This window comes from Dendropsophus ebraccatus, chromosome 2, assembly GCF_027789765.1.
Source record: "Dendropsophus ebraccatus isolate aDenEbr1 chromosome 2, aDenEbr1.pat, whole genome shotgun sequence".
Classification (NCBI taxonomy): Eukaryota; Metazoa; Chordata; class Amphibia; order Anura; family Hylidae; genus Dendropsophus; species Dendropsophus ebraccatus.
The window spans coordinates 138,646,619-138,665,779 of NC_091455.1; the positions used below are offsets into that span (position 1 = coordinate 138,646,619).

General features: G+C 42.5%; 1 protein-coding gene across 1 annotated transcript in view; it reads left to right on the forward strand.

Annotated features, from left to right (window-relative positions):
• Positions 1-9,634: 9,634 nt before the first annotated feature.
• EGFR (epidermal growth factor receptor) overlaps positions 9,635-19,161 on the forward strand; it is a 172,287-nt gene continuing 162,760 nt past the window's right edge. Inside the window, exon 1 of the mRNA XM_069958394.1 lies at positions 9,635-10,032. Coding sequence (XP_069814495.1) covers positions 9,930-10,032 — 103 coding nt within the window. The 5' untranslated portion in view covers positions 9,635-9,929. The remainder of the gene's footprint in view (positions 10,033-19,161) is intronic.

Here is a 19,161-nt window from a genome sequence, read left to right on the forward strand (position 1 = left end):
GCTTTATCCAACTTCAGCAGCCACCGCTAATCAAATGCTGAAAGTTCGGGTTCGGATCGACTCGAGCATGCTCGAGGTTCGCTCATATCTAATAAATAAATAAACAAACATATTTGGTATCGCCGTGTGCGTAATCGTCTGAACTATTAAGTTATCACATTCCCGATCTTGCGCGGTAAATGGCGCAAGCGCAATATTGTGCATTTTTGGTCCCATCAAATCCAGAAAAATTGTAATAAAAAGCGATAAAAAAGTCGCATATGTGCAAAGTACCAATAGAAAGTACAGATCATGGCACAAAATATGACACCTCACACAGCCCCATAGACCAAGGGATAAAAGTGCTATAAGCCTGGTAATAGAGCGATTTTAAAGGAACAATAATTTATTAAAAAGCATTTTAATTTTTTAAAAGCCATCAAATAAAATAAAAGTTATACATGTTACATATTGTTGTAATCGTAAGACCTTGAGGAACATATATAACAAGTCAGTTATACAAATACAGTGTTACCTCGGTTCTCAACTGCTTGGTTCTCAAACTGCTTGGAACTCGAACTTATTTTTTCAAGGAAAGTTTGCTTTGGTTCTCAAACTCTGCTCGGTTCTCAAACACTTTTCGGGCCCCCAGTCTTGAAGTACTCGGTATCTGAACGTTTTTGCCAGCGTAGATGTTGGGTTGTACCTGGTGAGTTTAGCACTGGTGAAGCTTCACATACAGTACAGCACCACCATGCACCAACATCTCCTATCTGTTACAGTGCTGGGATGGGGGGAACTCTATACTGTAAAGCAGTCATGTCAAACTCTGGCCCGTGGGCATTATTTTTGGCACGCCAGGCAATTCAGAGTTTGAATTACATCTGGCCCGCCATGGCTACTATAAACAAGACTATGGGGGAGGGTTGGCTACTATATGAAACTATGGGGAGGGCTGGCTACTATATGAGACTATGGGGAGGGCTGGCTACTATATAAGACTACTGGGGAGGCCTGGTTACTATATGAGACTATGGGGGAGAGCTGGCTACTATATGAGACTATTGGGAGGGCTGGCTACTATATGAGACTACTGGGGAGGGCTTTCTACTATTTAAGAGACTATGGGGGAGGGATGGCTACTATATAAGAGACTATTGGGGAGGGCTGGCTACTATATGAGACTACTGAGAAGGGCTTTCTACTATATAAGAAACTATGGGGGAGGGTTGGCTACTATATGAAACTATGGGGAGGGCTGGCTACTATATGAGACTATGGGGAGAGCTGGCTACTATATAAGACTACTGGGGAGGGCTGGCTACTATATGAGACTATGGGGGAGAGCTGGCTACTTTATGAGACTATGAGGAGGGCTGGCTACTATATAAGACTACTGGGGAGGCCTGGTTACTATATGAGACTATGGGGGAGAGCTGGCTACTATATGAGACTATGGGGAGGGCTGGCTACTATATGAGACTACTGGGGAGGGCTTTCTACTATTTAAGAGACTATGGGGGAGGGATGGCTACTATATAAGAGACTATTGGGGAGGGCTGGCTACTATATGAGACTACTGAGAAGGGCTCTCTACTATATAAGAGACTATGGGGGATGGCTGGCTACTATATAAGAGACTACAGGGGAGGGCTGGCTACTATATGAGACTACAGGGGAGGGCTGGCTACTATATAAGATACTATGAGGGGTGGCTACTATATAAGAGACTATGGGGGAGAGCTGCCTACTATATACGAGACTATGGGGCAGGGCTGCCGACTATATGGGACTATGGGGGTGGGTTGGCTACTATGTAAGAGACTATGTAGGAGAGCTGGCTACTATATGAGACTACAGGGGAGGGCTGGCTACTATATAAGAGACTATGGGTAAGGGCTGGCTACTATATGAGACTATGGGGGAGGGCTGGCTACTATATGAGACTACAGGGGAGGGCTGGCTACTATATGAGACTACAGGGAAGGGCTGGCTACTATATGAGACTATTAGGGAGGATTGGCTACTGTAGGAGACTATTTTGGAGGGACACTTGGAGGGCTGGCTACTATTTGGGCACTACTGGGAGGGCTGGCTACTATGTTGGGCAATTTTGGTTGGGTTGGCTACTACATGGGGACATGCTGGGGGGGTTGGCTATTACATGGGTTGGGGTTTAATCATATCATAGCAATTTAATATGTCATTTATCATAGTGCACAGTGCTGGGAGACACACACCACTGATGCCACGACCGCTGCATTCGTGCTTCAATAATTATCAAGGTTGGCCCGCGACTTTGTCCAATTTTTTTTATTTTGACCCACTGTGTATTTGAGTTTGACACCCCTGCAGTAAAGGATGAGTGAGGAGTTATTGACTGCTGTACTATAATTGCTGGTTTTGTTGAACATTTCTTGTATATAAAGTACTGTACAGAATAGTACCATTCTGCACTGTCCTGTAGGGATAAAACTGGGCAGTTATCAATTTAATAAATGAGTATTGTAGGTAATTATTGGTGGGTGCTGGAACCAATTACATTATTTCCAATGGGAAGACACTACTCAGTTGTTAAACTGCTCGGTTTTCAAACTGCCTTCCGGAACCAATTAAGTTCGAGAAGCGAGGTACCACTGTACTCCCCAAATTTAAAAAAAAATTTCAGTTGGCGCAAAAAATAAGGGCTCATGTGGGTCTGTAGGTGAAAAAATGTAAACTCTATTGCATTTTAAGCATGATGAGGAAAAAACAAAAGCACAAAAAAATAATTAGTCCGGTCCTGAAGGGTTTAATTGACACTTGGTACGGTTAAGTATGGGAGGGGGAGTTATAAATAAGTGAACATTATAGGGGGGGGGGGGGAGCAATGGTTGCTAGGGAAGCTGCCTCACAACATCCACAGTAATAACTGGTAGACCCCCTACTCCAACTATACAGTACATGTATATACAGGACCCCTACTCCATCTATACAGTACATGTATATACAGGACCCCCTACTCCATCTATACAGTACATGTATATACAGGGCCCCCTACTCCATCTATACAGTACATGTATATAGGGCCCCCTACTCCATCTATACAGTACATGTATATACAGGACCCCCTACTCCATCTATACAGTACATGTATATACAGGGCCCCCTACTCCATCTATACAGTACAGGTATACAGGACCCCCTACTCCATCTATACAGTACATGTATATACAGGGCCCCCTACTCCATCTATACAGTACAGGTATACAGGACCCCCTACTCCATCTATACAGTACATGTATACAGGACCCCCTACTCCATCTATACAGTACATATATATACAGGACCCCCTACTCCATCTATACAGTACATGTATATACAGGACCTCCTACTCCATCTATACAGGACATGTATATACAGGACCCCCTACTCCATCTATACAGTACATGTATATACAGGGCCCCCTACTCCATCTATACAGTACAGGTATACAGGACCCCCTACTCCATCTATACAGTACATGTATACAGGACCCCCTACTCCATCTATACAGTACATATATATACAGGACCCCCTACTCCATCTATACAGTACATGTATATACAGGACCTCCTACTCCATCTATACAGGACATGTATATACAGGACCCCCTACTCCAACTATACAGTACATGTATATACAGGACCCCCTACTCCATCCATACAGTACATGTATATACAGGACCCCCTACTCCATCTATACAGTACATGTATATACAGGACCCCCTACTCCATCTATACAGTACATGTATATACAGGACCCCCTACTCCATCTATACAGTACATATATATACAGGACCCCCTACTCCATCTATACAGTACATGCATATACAGGACCCCCTACTCCATCTAAACAGTACATGTATATACAGGACCCCCTACTCCATCCATACAGTACATGTATATACAGGACCCCCTACTCCATCTATACAGTACAGGTATACAGGACCCCTACTCCATCTATACAGTAAATGGATATACAGGGCCCCCTACTCCATCTATACAGTACATGTATATACAGGACCCCCTACTCCATCTATACAGTACATGTATACAGGACCCCCTACTCCATCTATACAGTACATGTATATACAGGACCCCCTACTCCATCTATACAGTACATGTATATACAGGACCCCCTACTCCAACTATACAGGACATGTATATACAGGACCCCCTACTCAATCTATACAGTACATGTATATACAGGGCACAAAAGGTGTACCAAACTGTGACTGGGTAACACTGCTACACCAGACCTGACCAATACCGCCATACTGTGCTGGATAACACTGTCATACCAGACCTGACCAATACCACCATACTGTGACTGGATAACACTGTCATATAAGACCTGACCAATACCGCCATACTGTGACTGGATAACACTGCCAGACCTGACCAATACCGCCATACTGTGACTGGATAACACCTCCATACCAGACCTGACCAATACCGCCATACTGTGACTGGATAACACCTCCATACCAGACCTGACCAATACCGCCATACTGTGACTGGATAACACCTCCATACCAGACCTGACCAATACCGCCATACTGTGACTGGGTAACACCGCCACACCAGACCTGACCAATACCGCCATACTTTGACTGGATAACACTGCCACACCAGACCTAACCAATACCGCTATACTGTGCTGGATAACACTGTCATACCAGACCTGACCAATACCGCCATACTGTGACTGGATAACACTGCCATACCAGACCTGACCAATACCGCCATACTGTGACTGGATAACTCTGCCATACCAGACCTGACCAATACCGGCAAACTGTGACTGGGTAACACCGCCACACCAGTTCTGACCAATACCACCATACTGTGACTGGATAACACCATCATATCAGACCTGACCAATACTGCCATACTGTGACTGGATAACACCGCTATACCAGACCTGACCAATACCACCATACCGTGACTGGATAACACCGCCACACCAGACCTGACCAATACCGCCATACTGTGACTGGATAACACCCCCATACCAGACATGACCAATACCGACACACTGTGACTGAATAACACTGCCATAGGGGTAAATAAAACCCTGCAGGTATACAGGACACTACAGGTATACAGGACCCCAAAACTATACACTACAAGTGCATGGGACCTCCACAAAACTATATACTACAGGTATACCGGACCCCAAAACTATATACTACAGGTATACAGGACCTCCACCAACTATATACTTCAGGTATACAGGACCTCCACCAACTATATACTACAGGTATACAGGACCCCAAACTATACACTACAGGTATACAGGACCCCAAAACTATACACTAAAGGTATACAGGAACTCCACCAACTATATACTACAGGTATATAGGACCCCAAACTATACACTACAGGTATACAGGACCTCAAAACCATACACTACAGGTATACGGGACCTACACCAACTCTATAATACAGGTATACAGCACCTTCACCAACTCTATACTACAAGTATACAGGACCCCAAATATACTACAGGTATACAGGAACTCCACCAGCTATATACTACAGGTATATAGGACCCCAAACTATACACTACAGGTATACAGGACCTCCACCAACTCTATACTATAGTTATACAGGACCCTCAAACTATTTACTATAGGTATACAGGACCCCCGAACTATATACTACAGGTATACAAGACCTCCACCAATTATACACTACAGGTATCCAGGACCCTCAAACTATAAACTACAGGTATACAAGACCTCCACCAACTATACATTACAGGTATACAGCACCAACTATATACTACAGGTATACATGACCCCCAAACTATACAGTACAGGTATACAGGACCTTCACCAACTGTACACTGCAGGTATACAGGACCTCCCTCAACTATACACTATAGGTATACAGCCCCCCCAACTATGCACTACAGATATGCGAGACCCCTAAAAACTATACATTGTGGGTATACAGAACCCCTCCAACTATGCACTACAGGTATACACTAATTCCACTGATTAAGGCTATGTGCACACTGAGGAAAAGGCGAGGAATTCAGCTTGAAATTCAGCTTGAAATTCAGCTTGAAATTCCTCCTGTAAAATATGTACAGAGCAAAGTCCCATTGTGTTCAATGGGTTTTCTGCTCTGTTGTTCACACTGCAGAATTTCCGAGCAGAATTTTCTGCTGTAGATCTGCTAGAGGAATCCTATAGAAGTCAATGGGGGGCTTAAATTCTGCTTGAATTCTGCCTGAAAACTTTCTGCTTCAATTCCTCGAGAATTGCTCAGTGTGCACATAGCCTAGCTCAGATGAAACAATACCTTTAGCTTTGCCTCCTGGGTACCTTAGAACAAATCTAATTAACATACTGACACTTTATACCTGGGCAGCGCCGGGTACATTTTCTAGTATTACATATAAATATGCACAATATATACACACAGATATTAAGAAATGCACATTACCTATATGCATACATACTGTAGTACACACACAGACACACACACACACACACACACACACACATGCACGATACGTACATCAAATCCTTAGGAATTTATTTTATCCAGCGATTTTATCATTTCCCTGCAACATATATATGATGTATATTTATCGTGGTGTCCATGTTGCTATGATATGCTATGATTGGTGTGACCCTGTCAGTTGAAAAAAACTTTTGACAAACCTTGCAGATGTCGGTATAAACCCTGTGTTGCATGTTTTTTCTTCAAGATTTGAGTGTCCCTTTAATCCAGGGATACACACATGCAGGAGTTCTACTATCTACGGCTCCATCCTACTTGCGCTCATTGTGCAGGTGATGGAGCCGTGTAGCAGGCAAATGTCCAGCTTTATGACTCTGCCCTAATGGACCCCCAACTCCCAATCATAATAAGTTAAACCAAAGAACGCAAAATAAAGACACAACACATTGTAATCAGGTGTCAAAGGGGCCCAATTTTATTTAGAATTACATGACACTGAAAATGGCAGACCCCCGACTCACAAAGAGTCACCCTCCAGCACTCAGGCGAGGAAAAACCCCCTGTGGGGGAAACCTTGAGGGAGCCATGGCTGGAGAGTTTCCCCTCCCCTGGGCTTAGAGGGTAATACCATACTATAAATATAATAACTGGATGTGAGAGAGATCTGGCTGCAATATCTGTCACCTTATTGATGGCTAGGCGGCTGTATCTCTTCTCCTTCACAGATCCAGGTACACTTCTAAAGAAGGTGGAGACTCGATGAAGAGGTAGTCTAAAGCAGATCACCCCTTTTCCCCTGCTAGAACCTCCAAATAACATCAAAGGTAGAGGACAGTAAAGTAGTCAAGCTCAAGGTCCTGGCGCATCCAAGATGGCACTGATCAGGGCGTGGTGCATTACTTTATGGAACCTTCTTTATGACATAAGCGCTTGTCATTACAGTGCACGGTTGCCATGGTTACTGCAGGCAAACACATCTGCAGCATTAACCCAATAATGACTGGCGATGTGCTTTACTGCAGAGGTCACTAAACACACTCATGACCAAGCAAACAGCTTATGGTTAGGCCACACTAAGAACACGAAATAATATGGTTTGATGTGGCCCATAGCAACCAATCACAGCTCAGCTATCATTTCTCAAATTACTCTTGTAAAATAAAAGCTGAACTGTGATTGGTTGCCATGCGCAACTTAGACAGTTTTACTTGCCCATAGCAACCAATCAAAGCTCAGCATTAATTTTATAAGAGCTTGGTAAGATATGAAAGGTGAGCTGTTATTGGTTGCTATCGGCAAATCTGACCGTGCTTTGTCTCTGGCAGGTTGATAAAGCTGCTCCATTGCTCCAAGTTTATAATGATGATGATGATGATGATGATGACTGAAAACACATGACATGAACATTCCCCATAATTAGAGATGAGCGAACCGGGTTCGGGTTCGAGTCGATCTGAACCCGATTGTTCGGCATTTGATTAGCTGGGGCCGCTGAACTTGGATAAAGCTCTAAGGTTGTCTGTAAAACATGGATACAGCCAATGACTATATCCATGTTTTCCACATAACCTTAGGGCTTTATCCAACTTCAGCAGCCACCGCTAATCAAATGCCGAAAGTTCAGGTTCGGATGGACTCGAGCATGCTCGAGGTTCGCTCATCTCTACCCATAATGCTTTGCAGTCAGCCCTTCCTCCCAACTTTTTGGAGGGACACTTGTGGTTCACAGACATTTCTATACACTACAATTCCCAGCAATTCCTGTCACTCGGTTTAGAATCCACTGGTATACGGGTATATACGGCGGATTTGTAACATGAAGCAGACTGCTGACATTCTGATTTCATTGTATGTGGAAAGGGCGGCCAAAGAGTATGATAAATAAAGCTTCTGAAATGAATAGAAAAGGAGGGGATGCATATCTGGAGATTTATAATGCAATTTGTTTGGTGAACTCCCAAGCCTCTCAATAAGTTCACCAATCAAAATGCATGTTAAAAATGCAACAGATTTACACATTGGGGGAGATTTATCAAACATGGTGTAAAGTGAAACTGGCTCAGTTGCCCCTAGGAAAATGGACGGTGGAATCTGATTGGTTGCTAGGGGCAACTGAGCCGGTTTCACTTTACACCATGTTTGATAAATCTCCACCATTGTGTGAACATAGCTTTCTTCGAGAAACAGCTCCACTCTTGTAGCTTTGTTAGCTCTTCTTTAACTCCTAGACGACCTAGGACGTACGGGTATGCCCTGGTCGCCTGTCACCAGACGACCTAGGGCGTACCCGTACGTCCTGAGTTGTTGATGTGCTATGAAACGTGCTCCCACTTTAAAAACCAAGTGTTTTTTTATTTGTTTTTTTAAATAAAAATACTCATTGATTTTAGTGGGCAATACATACATATATATATATATATATATATATATATATATATATATATATAAGAATCAGCACCACAATCCGCATGGCAGAATAAAGAAGTGTCAGAGTACATCCAAATCATGTTAGACCTACCTACCATAATGGTCAACAAACTCGTCACTCTTCATAAGCTGATTTTGCCATTGGACACAATGATCACGCCATTTCTGCTATAGATATATATATATATATATATATATATACTTAATGCTATATAGTTTTACATGGGAATACAGATATACCTACTCCATTCCTTCAGGGTATGTGCACACTGAGGAAATTTGACGGAAAATCCGTTGCGGAATTTGCCGCTCGTGGACTGTGGTGGGCGCGCGCGTCTCTGCCCGTGTCATACACTCCGATCCATTTGACGGATTTTCCATCAAATTTCCTCAATGTGCACATACCCATACAGAGTAAGGAATAGCTGAAGAACACATTCAGCTCTGCTTCATCCATAGGTCTGCTCCTGGGTGCCCCTGGTTTGTTCTGGATTTCTTGTCTGTGTACAGAACAGATAGTGCTGCAGTTCCTGGAATACAGAGAATTGCAATGAGCTGTCAAGTGAACGAAACCCAACTGATGTGACACTGATTTCCTCAGGCGGCCATTAGGTGGCAGTGCAGACACCCGTAGCCTGAATCACATAGCACGTTGGTTAGAAGACAAGTGCTCCAGCCGGGAGGGAGGATTTGGGAAGGGTAGTGGAATGGGACACACCTCTGTGTGACGTCACAATCCAGGCATGCCACATTCTCCTCGTATTGTGATCAGACAGGGAGACACGGACCCGGCTGAAACTGTCAAAAGTTTTGTAACTCTAGGACTATGGTGCGTGGCTAGAAGGAGCTGAGTGACTGCAGCCCCATCTCTGCTCTGGATTCTACCGATCTCCGGGAACCTGTGCTATGTGATGCATTGTGAGCTCTGCCGCATTGGAAGTTTAGTTCCTTAGGTGTTTGGGAGAGGTGGAAGAAGGAAGGATCTTGGGTTTTCCTCTGACTTCCCTGTGACTACCTGAGATCAGGATGAAGACACTTAGCCTGGACTACTTGGGCCACCTAGGAGTTCCCCTGCTCCTCTTCACCTTCATTTTGTTCAGCACTTGTGATTCCCAAGACGACAGAATTGGTAAGAATATGTCTCTGTGTAGTTTCTGTCTCTCATCATGTATTGGCCTCTGGCTTGTGGTCGCCCACAGGTGAGTGTGTCTGTCCCTTTAATTACCTGCACTTAAGAATTCACGTGACCGCCTGTGTCCTGTCAAGTCAGGGAAGGGGCAATAGGTGACTTGTTCTTCCTTACAGCTTAGATCTGTGCTAAGAACTACATGACTCAGTCTTAAGGAAGGAAAGGCTTCAATTTTACCTGAAGGATCAGTTCTCTGTAATGGCGGTGAGGCTTTCAGTATGAAATGCCCCCATTGCGGAGTTGGGCACATGTGTTAGTGTTTGGCACTCTGTAAAATGGTGCCAGTGGAGCTGGAAACTTTTCTGCCATTTAAATGGACTTGGTGAGATAGTTGTATACAATGTCATCTATTAAGGTGATACACTACCTAGTTCCTTAGTCACATGATTGCCAGGCTAGACGAGTCGTCGTCACTTTAATTCTATATAATTATATAGTAGCGCAAATAATAGACGCCTTATTAAAGAAGAGCGTAGATATTTTCACATCCATGAAATTACCCCCCCCCCCTCCCCCCAAACTTTACAAGTGGGAACTGGAAGAGAGTGAGAGCTTTATGTTAAACAACATATCCCCCAAACATTTGGAGGAGTCATGTGATCCAGCCAAGCTAGTCAGGTGAATGTGCAGTTTTATCAGGGTATTTGGGGGCTCTTATAGAACAGAAACATCTCTACTAGGAGAATTCCTTTAAATGGCTTTCCAGTCTGTACACCTAACATGATTTATACAAATACCACAATAATTGTAACCGTAGACACGACAACCGATAACCATTATTGTTGTTAGTTGAAAATGACTGATAGCTCAAGTTATATTATTGTGATTGTAATATTATTCTACACATTCTTGGTTATTGTGAAACCTTTGACTCTCCAGCAGTTCCAGAACTCTCCTCCCTGGCTGTCAGGGGATGATGGAAGTTGTAGTTTTGTAAGGACTAGAGAGCCACAGTTTGAGGACCACTGGTATACACAATATATGTATACGGACAATCACTCCCATCCAGTCAGTGTAGTCATCTGGTAGTGAATGTCCCTTTAACGTTCAGTGTTCCAGTGTTGAAGTCTGTTAAGAAACTGATCTGATCTGGTGCATATTGTTGTGTATGACCAAGTAATCATGGAAGAGAAAGTGAAGAGGTGAGGGTACAGTGAGGTGCAGCCTGTGCTTCTTATATGTGCCCCGAGTGCAGTGGACAAGGATTAGTCAATGTCCATATAAGTGAACAGGTCACCATATTACAGTCCAGGCACATGGTGGGGTTTATTAGTGATGCCCGGACAGCTGTTTCCCTTATTGTCTGCCTACTTATTGACATGTGCACCTACTGTACTTAGCAGACCATACACTTAAAGGAAGTGTTCCTGTCATTTTCATTGATATCTAGATTTAGGAGGTGATCACAGCCAGTATTGTATTCTGGTGTGACACCGTTGCAATACAGCCACAAGCTTGGGTCCCCATCAAAGCCGCAACACCCGAATGCAACAAAGCTAGTACGGAACTAAGCTTAGATTTTCTAGTAATCTATTTTATTATTATTTATCTATTTTATTATTATGTATTTATTATATTATTAATTTCTGTAACTTATTATTTTTATGGAAAATGCCATGTATATCACAGATGACAATCTGGGTGTAACGTAGGGCAGCTATGTACATTTTCAATCTATATTACATTTGAAAAAAATCAGAAAATGTACTTGCTAAATGTCACAGAAGGACAGATGTGTCTAAATAAAAAAGCTTTCTCTGAAGCGTCAGTTCAAGTTAAAATGTCTCAAGCTCCTTTGTGTCTTTGGTACATTGCACGATTGGTAAAGGCAGTGGTCATATATGAGCACCATATGTAATAGACAAATGTTGCAACCATTTTAATGGGCTATAGTGAAGCAGTCAGCCTCCTTCTACTAGGACATGAAGACACTTTCTGTCTGAATTTGCATACAAGATTTCCTACATTTTATGTATTTTCTGGGGTGTGAACAGTATAACTGACTTAAAAACTATGATGACAACAACTAGGAAAAGGAAAATGTGTCTTTGATGGTGGATAGGGAGTGGTAAGCCATAGGTAGACTGTACGGTACATATTTGACATGACAAAAGAGTGAAGTACTGTACGTACATTCCTTAAAGGAGCACTTAGCCTGAAGCACATGGCTTATACACCTACGACCTCTGAAAAGAGCTGATAATGGTTACAAGCATGTATGTAAATCTTCTCAAAATGCTAGATATGCAAGATAAGGTAGTGATCATGGGGTGGAGGTTTTTCAGCCTGAAGTTGATAATATCAGTGCACAATAGGCAGCATTTTGGCAAAATCTGTTAAAGAGGGGAATAAAACCTTCTTCAGATATATAAGTGACAGGAAGAAGAGGAATAGCTGCAGCATTACTAAAATAAGTAATGGGGAGAATACATTTATTGATGGAGATAGAGCGGTCGCTGACTATTTGAATAGTTACTTCTGCTCAGTGTTTTCAGAAGGCGGCCTTCACAGTCACAGGATGGTTGGACACTGCATTGCCTCCAGCTATATGGGTTCAGCTCCAGTATTTTCAAAGGCTGAAGTTGCAGAGGAACTTGCCCGTTTAAAGCTGAATGAGGCGATGGGTCCAGATGGCGCCCATCCCAGGGTTCTTAAAGATCTGTATAACCAATCCCTGCTAACAGGAGATGTCCCCGATGATTGCAGAATGGCCAATGTTATACCAATCCACAAGAAGGGGAGTAGAGAGGAGCCCAGTAACTACAGGCCAGTGAGCTTAACATCTGTAGTAGTGAAAATGATGGAAACTCTTCAAAAAAAGAAGATAATGGATCTTATTAGAATCAACAGTTTCATGGATCCAAACCAGCATGGCTTTACTGAGGGCCGATCATGTCAGACTAATCTCATTGATTTCTTTGTCACAAAAGTGCTGGATGAAGGTGGTGCTGTGGACTAGATGGACCCAGTGGTCTTTTTCTGCCGACAATCTTCTATGTTTCTATGTTTCATTTATTGAAAAGTAAAGGTTTATAACTTATGTTCTAAGTAATTTTGTAGATTTTGAAGACCTATGAAAAAGCAGACAATACAAGCATGGATGCAGTTTGGATGTGAATTTTTACTTCCTCCATGTGAGCAGCCTACCTCTGAACAGTTCTCACCATTACATAAGTCTTTCACTTTCTTCCCCCTCTCTTTCCTTCTTATTGTGCGACACTGATAAATCTTGAACTTTGCCAGTAGAAGCTTGGCCAGATGCCAGCGGCTAAACTAACCAACCTGCAGCACTGTAGCCATGTGTGCCTTTGCAAGGAGAGTTCAGACTACACAATACCATTCCGTGACTGTTCTCTAAGTGAGCCACTGGCAGAAACACACCTCTGTCTGCTAAAATCATGTTCCTGACCGGCAAGTCCCTACCTGCTTTACCAGTGCAGCATTGTCAGGGAGTCAACTCCAGCTGCTTTTGTTCTGGCTCTAAATCAATGCAGTTCTGAAGACACTTCCAGAAGGAGTCAGGCTAAACACTTTAATATTTGCTGGGATGTTGCCTTAGGTATCTTTATGGCTCTGTGCCAGGCAAGTACTGTGTCATGATACAGTATGTGTTCACTTGCAATATTTAGAGTGATTCTGAATCTCTTTTAACAGAGTAGCACACACCAGCAATGTGTTTCTGCTGAATTACAGAGTTCTGATTTGTATGACATTTGGCATCTATCTCTTTCCAATATGTCTCCTTCAGGGTATGTTCTCACATGGTTGTGGTGTGGCAAGAAGCTGTGCTCCTTTTTTTCTCTCTCCGGAAAACAGTCTTAGAACTGTCTCTATGGAAAAACAGTTTTTCTCTATTGAAAGTATGAAAACATAACAAGGGATGGGGCATGTCTAAACAATAAAGTACCTTCCTAGGGATCCCATATACTGCTGGAGAAGCTTTCAGAACAAGGCAACACCACCAGCCCTAAAGTCACAGTGCACCTTGAAGTGTCCATCAGAGGTATATATCAGAAGCCCATACCCCACACCCACACCCCTCCCAAGGTATACCTCCAACATACAGCTATAATGGTGGCATCTGTCATACATGGGGTCCTGTGTAAAAAAAAACAAAAACAAAGAACAATGCCATTTCATCCAGCAAACCCCAATGGATACTATCATAATGACTTTTGACCTCCTTTAGGCAATGAGGTCTATGGATCTTTTTAATGTATGCGCCATAACCTTTCCCAGCACATAGGTTAAACATGCCCTGCTAACATACAGTATGTAAAAAGTTGGAAAAGTAAATCTTGGAGACTGAGAATTGTGGGTAATTTAAAAAGCAGAAACAATACCTAGATTTTGCTAACTGATATAGAAAGTTCGTTAATGAAGAAAAAACGAATGATCTTGTATACGTGTAGGTATGTAAGTTTAGACACGGTGGAATCAGTTGGCCAGGTGCACAGTAATCAAAGTGATTCATGTTTTGTTGAATCTGTGGAGAAAAGCATTTGGAATTTCTTGCTCATCTTTATTATGGTGTGATAGCGATGCTAGAGATGCTTATATTGAGGGCCTTAGTATGTTACCTTACTGTGTTACCTTAGCCTTAGTATGTTATAGAAGACAGTTTTTTCATATTCCCCACTGTGGACACTGCTGAAAAAAAGGTAGCAAAATCAGCAGAGGTTATTTGAATAGAATTTGGCGCCTAGTTTTGACAGGTGATGCTGTTAAGAGCATTATTATCCACAAAGTGTGGAATGGTTGTTACTGTAACCTTTACTTACATTTATTTTATATCAGAACCTTCCAATATGTTTTTTTAAAAGTTGCCTTACCGAGTATTAGTTTATTCTTAAATACAGAGTGATATGTACAAATGTACACATTTCAAATGTCCACATTCAAGCCATCTGTCATTGGGTTTATTAGAAAACCTTTCCACTGTTAGTTATTCATTAAATGTAAATGTAAATGCTAAATGTTTAACGGGAATTGGTAGGGATGGCCGTAATATGGTTCCATGGTGTATGAAGTTAGACTACAGCAAACACAAAGTTTATGTGGCAATACTGTGCCTCATATGTCTTTTATTTCATAGAATGGCATACAGATCTTTCACATGCCATTTTACAGAGAAGTAATGCTTTTATGGCTAAAAGGGGCACAAAAATTGCTTACGGCTCGATCGTACAAGAATGAGATAATATACAAAAAAGATAAACCCTGTTTGTACTGTGTGAATGATTATACAATTGACATGTCAACATTGTAATTTAGGTGTGACCTCAAAAGCATATGTTAGCCCAATATTAAAATGTACTCCTATTGACTTACTGCAGTTTCTCCATGGCATGGTATATATGGTCCTGCTGCCAAATATTGCAGTCCTTAGCTTACCACAGATGTTAGTTGTTGCTGGAAGTTTGAGGAGTGCTTAGGCCAGTGTACTCACTAGCACAGAATGCCAGTATTCAGTATTGAGAAGAATACTAGAGTTAAAATACCATACATTTTTCAAAGGATATCTCCCTCCTACATCAGGGAACCCTACATGCATTTTAGCACTCACTTATCAGAAAGGGGAAAAGTTTTGTTATAATAGTAAGTTGATTTTAATGCAGTTAATGCAGGCTTATAGGGTAATATCCTACAATTTTGATGTGTCAGATGTATAATAATTTACACAGAAACAAAGTCTTTTTTTTAGGTACGGCAGGCAACTGGCTACTGTAATATGTGCTAATATACATATTTAGTGATCCTGTTACATGCTGAAAATACATACCGTTGAGTCAAGATGTATTATTATGGTGTTCCTTTTTTAGTAAGCCAGTCTTCTTTCACCATAAAAATGGATGTGGCCACCGTAGTCCATTCAACTGGCTGATCATCACTTATCCAATATTGATAACCTACCCTAATGATTACAGTAGTCCTCAATATGAAAGTCCATGAAACTCTTTTAATTTGAGTTTTTACCATAAAATATAAATGAATTCTGTTTGTGGAGTAGTTGATAGCTATTATGTACAGTATATTACAACAATCTGCAACAATTTCCTAAACTTCTTTGCAGCAGGTGTCTTTTTTTATCATTGCATACTACAGGCCACATGTAATCCTGTGTACTGTATGGTTCGCCATAGGCTGTGCCTCCTACATCATGTCATCAGGTTGAACATGTCTTTTGTCACACACAGCGCTTGACACGCCACAGACCAGCGCCAGGGGCGCAGTTCCCATCAGCACACCAAGCGACGTTGAGAAAGACCCTGGACAGGGTCGAAACGTCCACTGTCGCCATAACCCAAGTATCTGTTTATCTAAAAGAAATTATTGTCTATTTCCTGGCCTTGCCTTTTTCACGCTGTAAATAAACGTTTGAACACTTTGCATATGAAAACGAGTGCTACGGAGTCTTTATATTGGATTATACTTGGATGAAAATCCATCCGTAATCAGCACCACCCAGTCCTGTTGTGCACCCCTATCTCTTCTACTTGAACATGTCTTTTGGTCAGGATTGTTCTTTCATTTGTTATAGAGATTACCTGTCATATGAGACTGCAGGTATTTCCTCTGAACCTAACAGAACCATTACTAAGATGAAAAGGGATTGAAGTATTGCTTGTTTTTGGTCTTTTTGGTGATAACAAGTATGCAGCTTTATTTTTGCTAATTTTGAAGCGAGAAGACATGTTTGGACTGGTGATTTGTAAAGAGAACTGAAAACTATGCTTCCTCATTCAGTTAGTGGAATGACACAGGAACTCAGCAGTAAAGCTGCTCACCACACCTCTAAATGGGCTCACTAATCTGTAATGTTAGCTAGGTTCATTGGTACACAACATTACGCGAAAGAACCATTGCATACGTGACCATGTAAACAAACCTATGCTGTTATTCATACAGTGTATATATAGGATGTTTCGTGTAACAATTCAGTTACTTTGTTGTATAGAGAACATGGGTATGGGTGATTTAGTGCATAGACAAAAAAATTATATGAGTAATATTGCAATGTAACTAGCAAATCTGAGTAAGTGTTATAAGGAAGCGACATCATTCCATTCTTGGCTAGTATAAAACAAGCAGTAAATGAGGGTACGAGGGATGGTACGTCATCAGATGGAGCATGCCACAATTCTTTCTGTTGGATTCCATATGATCAGAGGCATACGGTACAAATAGAAGGATTGGCCTAGGCATTTTAAACCTGTGCTTAATCATAAATTGCAAGCACTATATGAGGCAAGTGAGGATTGTGTCACCAAGGAATATGGGGAAAGACTGTTCCAAAAAGAATATTGGTCACCTACATGTTGGAGGATGCAAGACAACCTATTTTCTTCTATGCCTGTAGTGTTGCTAAAATGACTTAAACATTCCCTTATGTGCACTGGGAGGTTATATTAATATATCTTGTGACCACAAATTAATAATGGAATAGTAGATAAGCCATGGCACACTTCAAATATGCAGGTGAAGATATTTTCAGGCCAGACTTTTTCTCATCACAAAACACTGAGACCCTATGGCCTGAGGAAGGTCCAGATAGGACTGAAACACTGCTACATAAGGATTTATGGTCTCATTATCTGTACTTATATACAATTCTGGTTGGAGTAAAGACTACATTGTTCTACTTGAACTGTAAATAAATATCTTCACCTGCATATTCAAAGTAACTACTAATCCATGATTAATGGCTGAAGAAACAGTCACTACAGAGCACCTACCGAAGTGGTTAGAGGCGTGCGGTTCTGAACACAATCTCCCACAAATTAATAAGTCCCACTAGCCGATAGGGTCCTATTACAAGGGCCAACAACAACCCAATCATTTTAGTAAACGGGCACCGATCTGGTAGATCGGCGTTCATTTACTGGACCTACTAGACAGCCCGATAATCAGGCAGCAAGGGCTGCATGAACATCATTAGCAATGTCCATGCAGTCCTTGCCTAAACACCTGATACCTTACCTCTTCCTGCTCCTGGTCTTCTCTCCTGTGCTCCACAGCAGCATCTGAGCGGCCTGTCAGCTGACAGGCTGCTCAGCCAATCACAGGACGGGACCACCACGACATGACGCTCAGAGACTGCAGCCACAGGGATTGGGAAGCTGCGCGGCCCAGGAGAGAAGACCGGTAGTGGGGAAAAGGATTTTATCTTTTGTACTTCCTGAGAGAAGACAGTTGAATTAAAGGAAAATTAAGGAAAATTATTAACAGGGGCGGTCTTGGCATTTCTGGGGCCCCAAGCAAAGTTATGTCTGGGGCCCCCCCTCGACACGCGTTCCAAAACAATAGACCGCTGTGTGTTGCCCCCAGTAGTATATACCCCTTGTGCGCTACCGCCAGTAATATATACTCCTTCTGTGCTGCCCCCAATAGTATATACCCCTTGTGTCCTGCCCCCAGTAGTATATACCCCTTGTTTGCTTCCCCCAGTAGTATATAGACCCCTGTGTGCTGCCCCAGTTGTATATAGACCCCCTGTGTGCTGCCCCCAGTTGTATATACCCCCTGTGTGCTCCCCCACTAGTATATAGCCCCCCTGTGTGCTCCCTCAGTGGTATTTAGCCCCCCTGTGTGCTCCCCCACTTGGATATAGACCTCCTGTGTGCTCCCCCACTTGGATATAGACCTCCTGTGTGCTCCCCCACTTGGATATAGACCCCTGTGTGCTCCTCCAGTAGTATATAAACCCCCTGTGTGGTTCCCCCAGTAGTATATAGACCCCCTGTGTGCCCCACCAGTATTATATAGACCCCTTGTGTGCTGCGCCAGTAGTATACAGACCCCTGTGTGCTCCCCCAGTTATATATAGACCACCTGTGTGCCTCACAAGTAGTATATAGACCCCCTGTGTGCCCCACCAGTAGTATATTGCCCCCTGTGTGCTCCCCCAGTAGTATATAGCCCCCCTGTGTGCTCCCCCACTTGGATATAGACCTCCTGTGTGCTCTCCAAGTTGTATATAGACCCCATTCTGCTGCCCCAAGTAGTATATAGACCCCCTGTGTGCTGCCCCCAGTAGTATATAGACCCCTCTGTGAAGTCCCAGTAGTC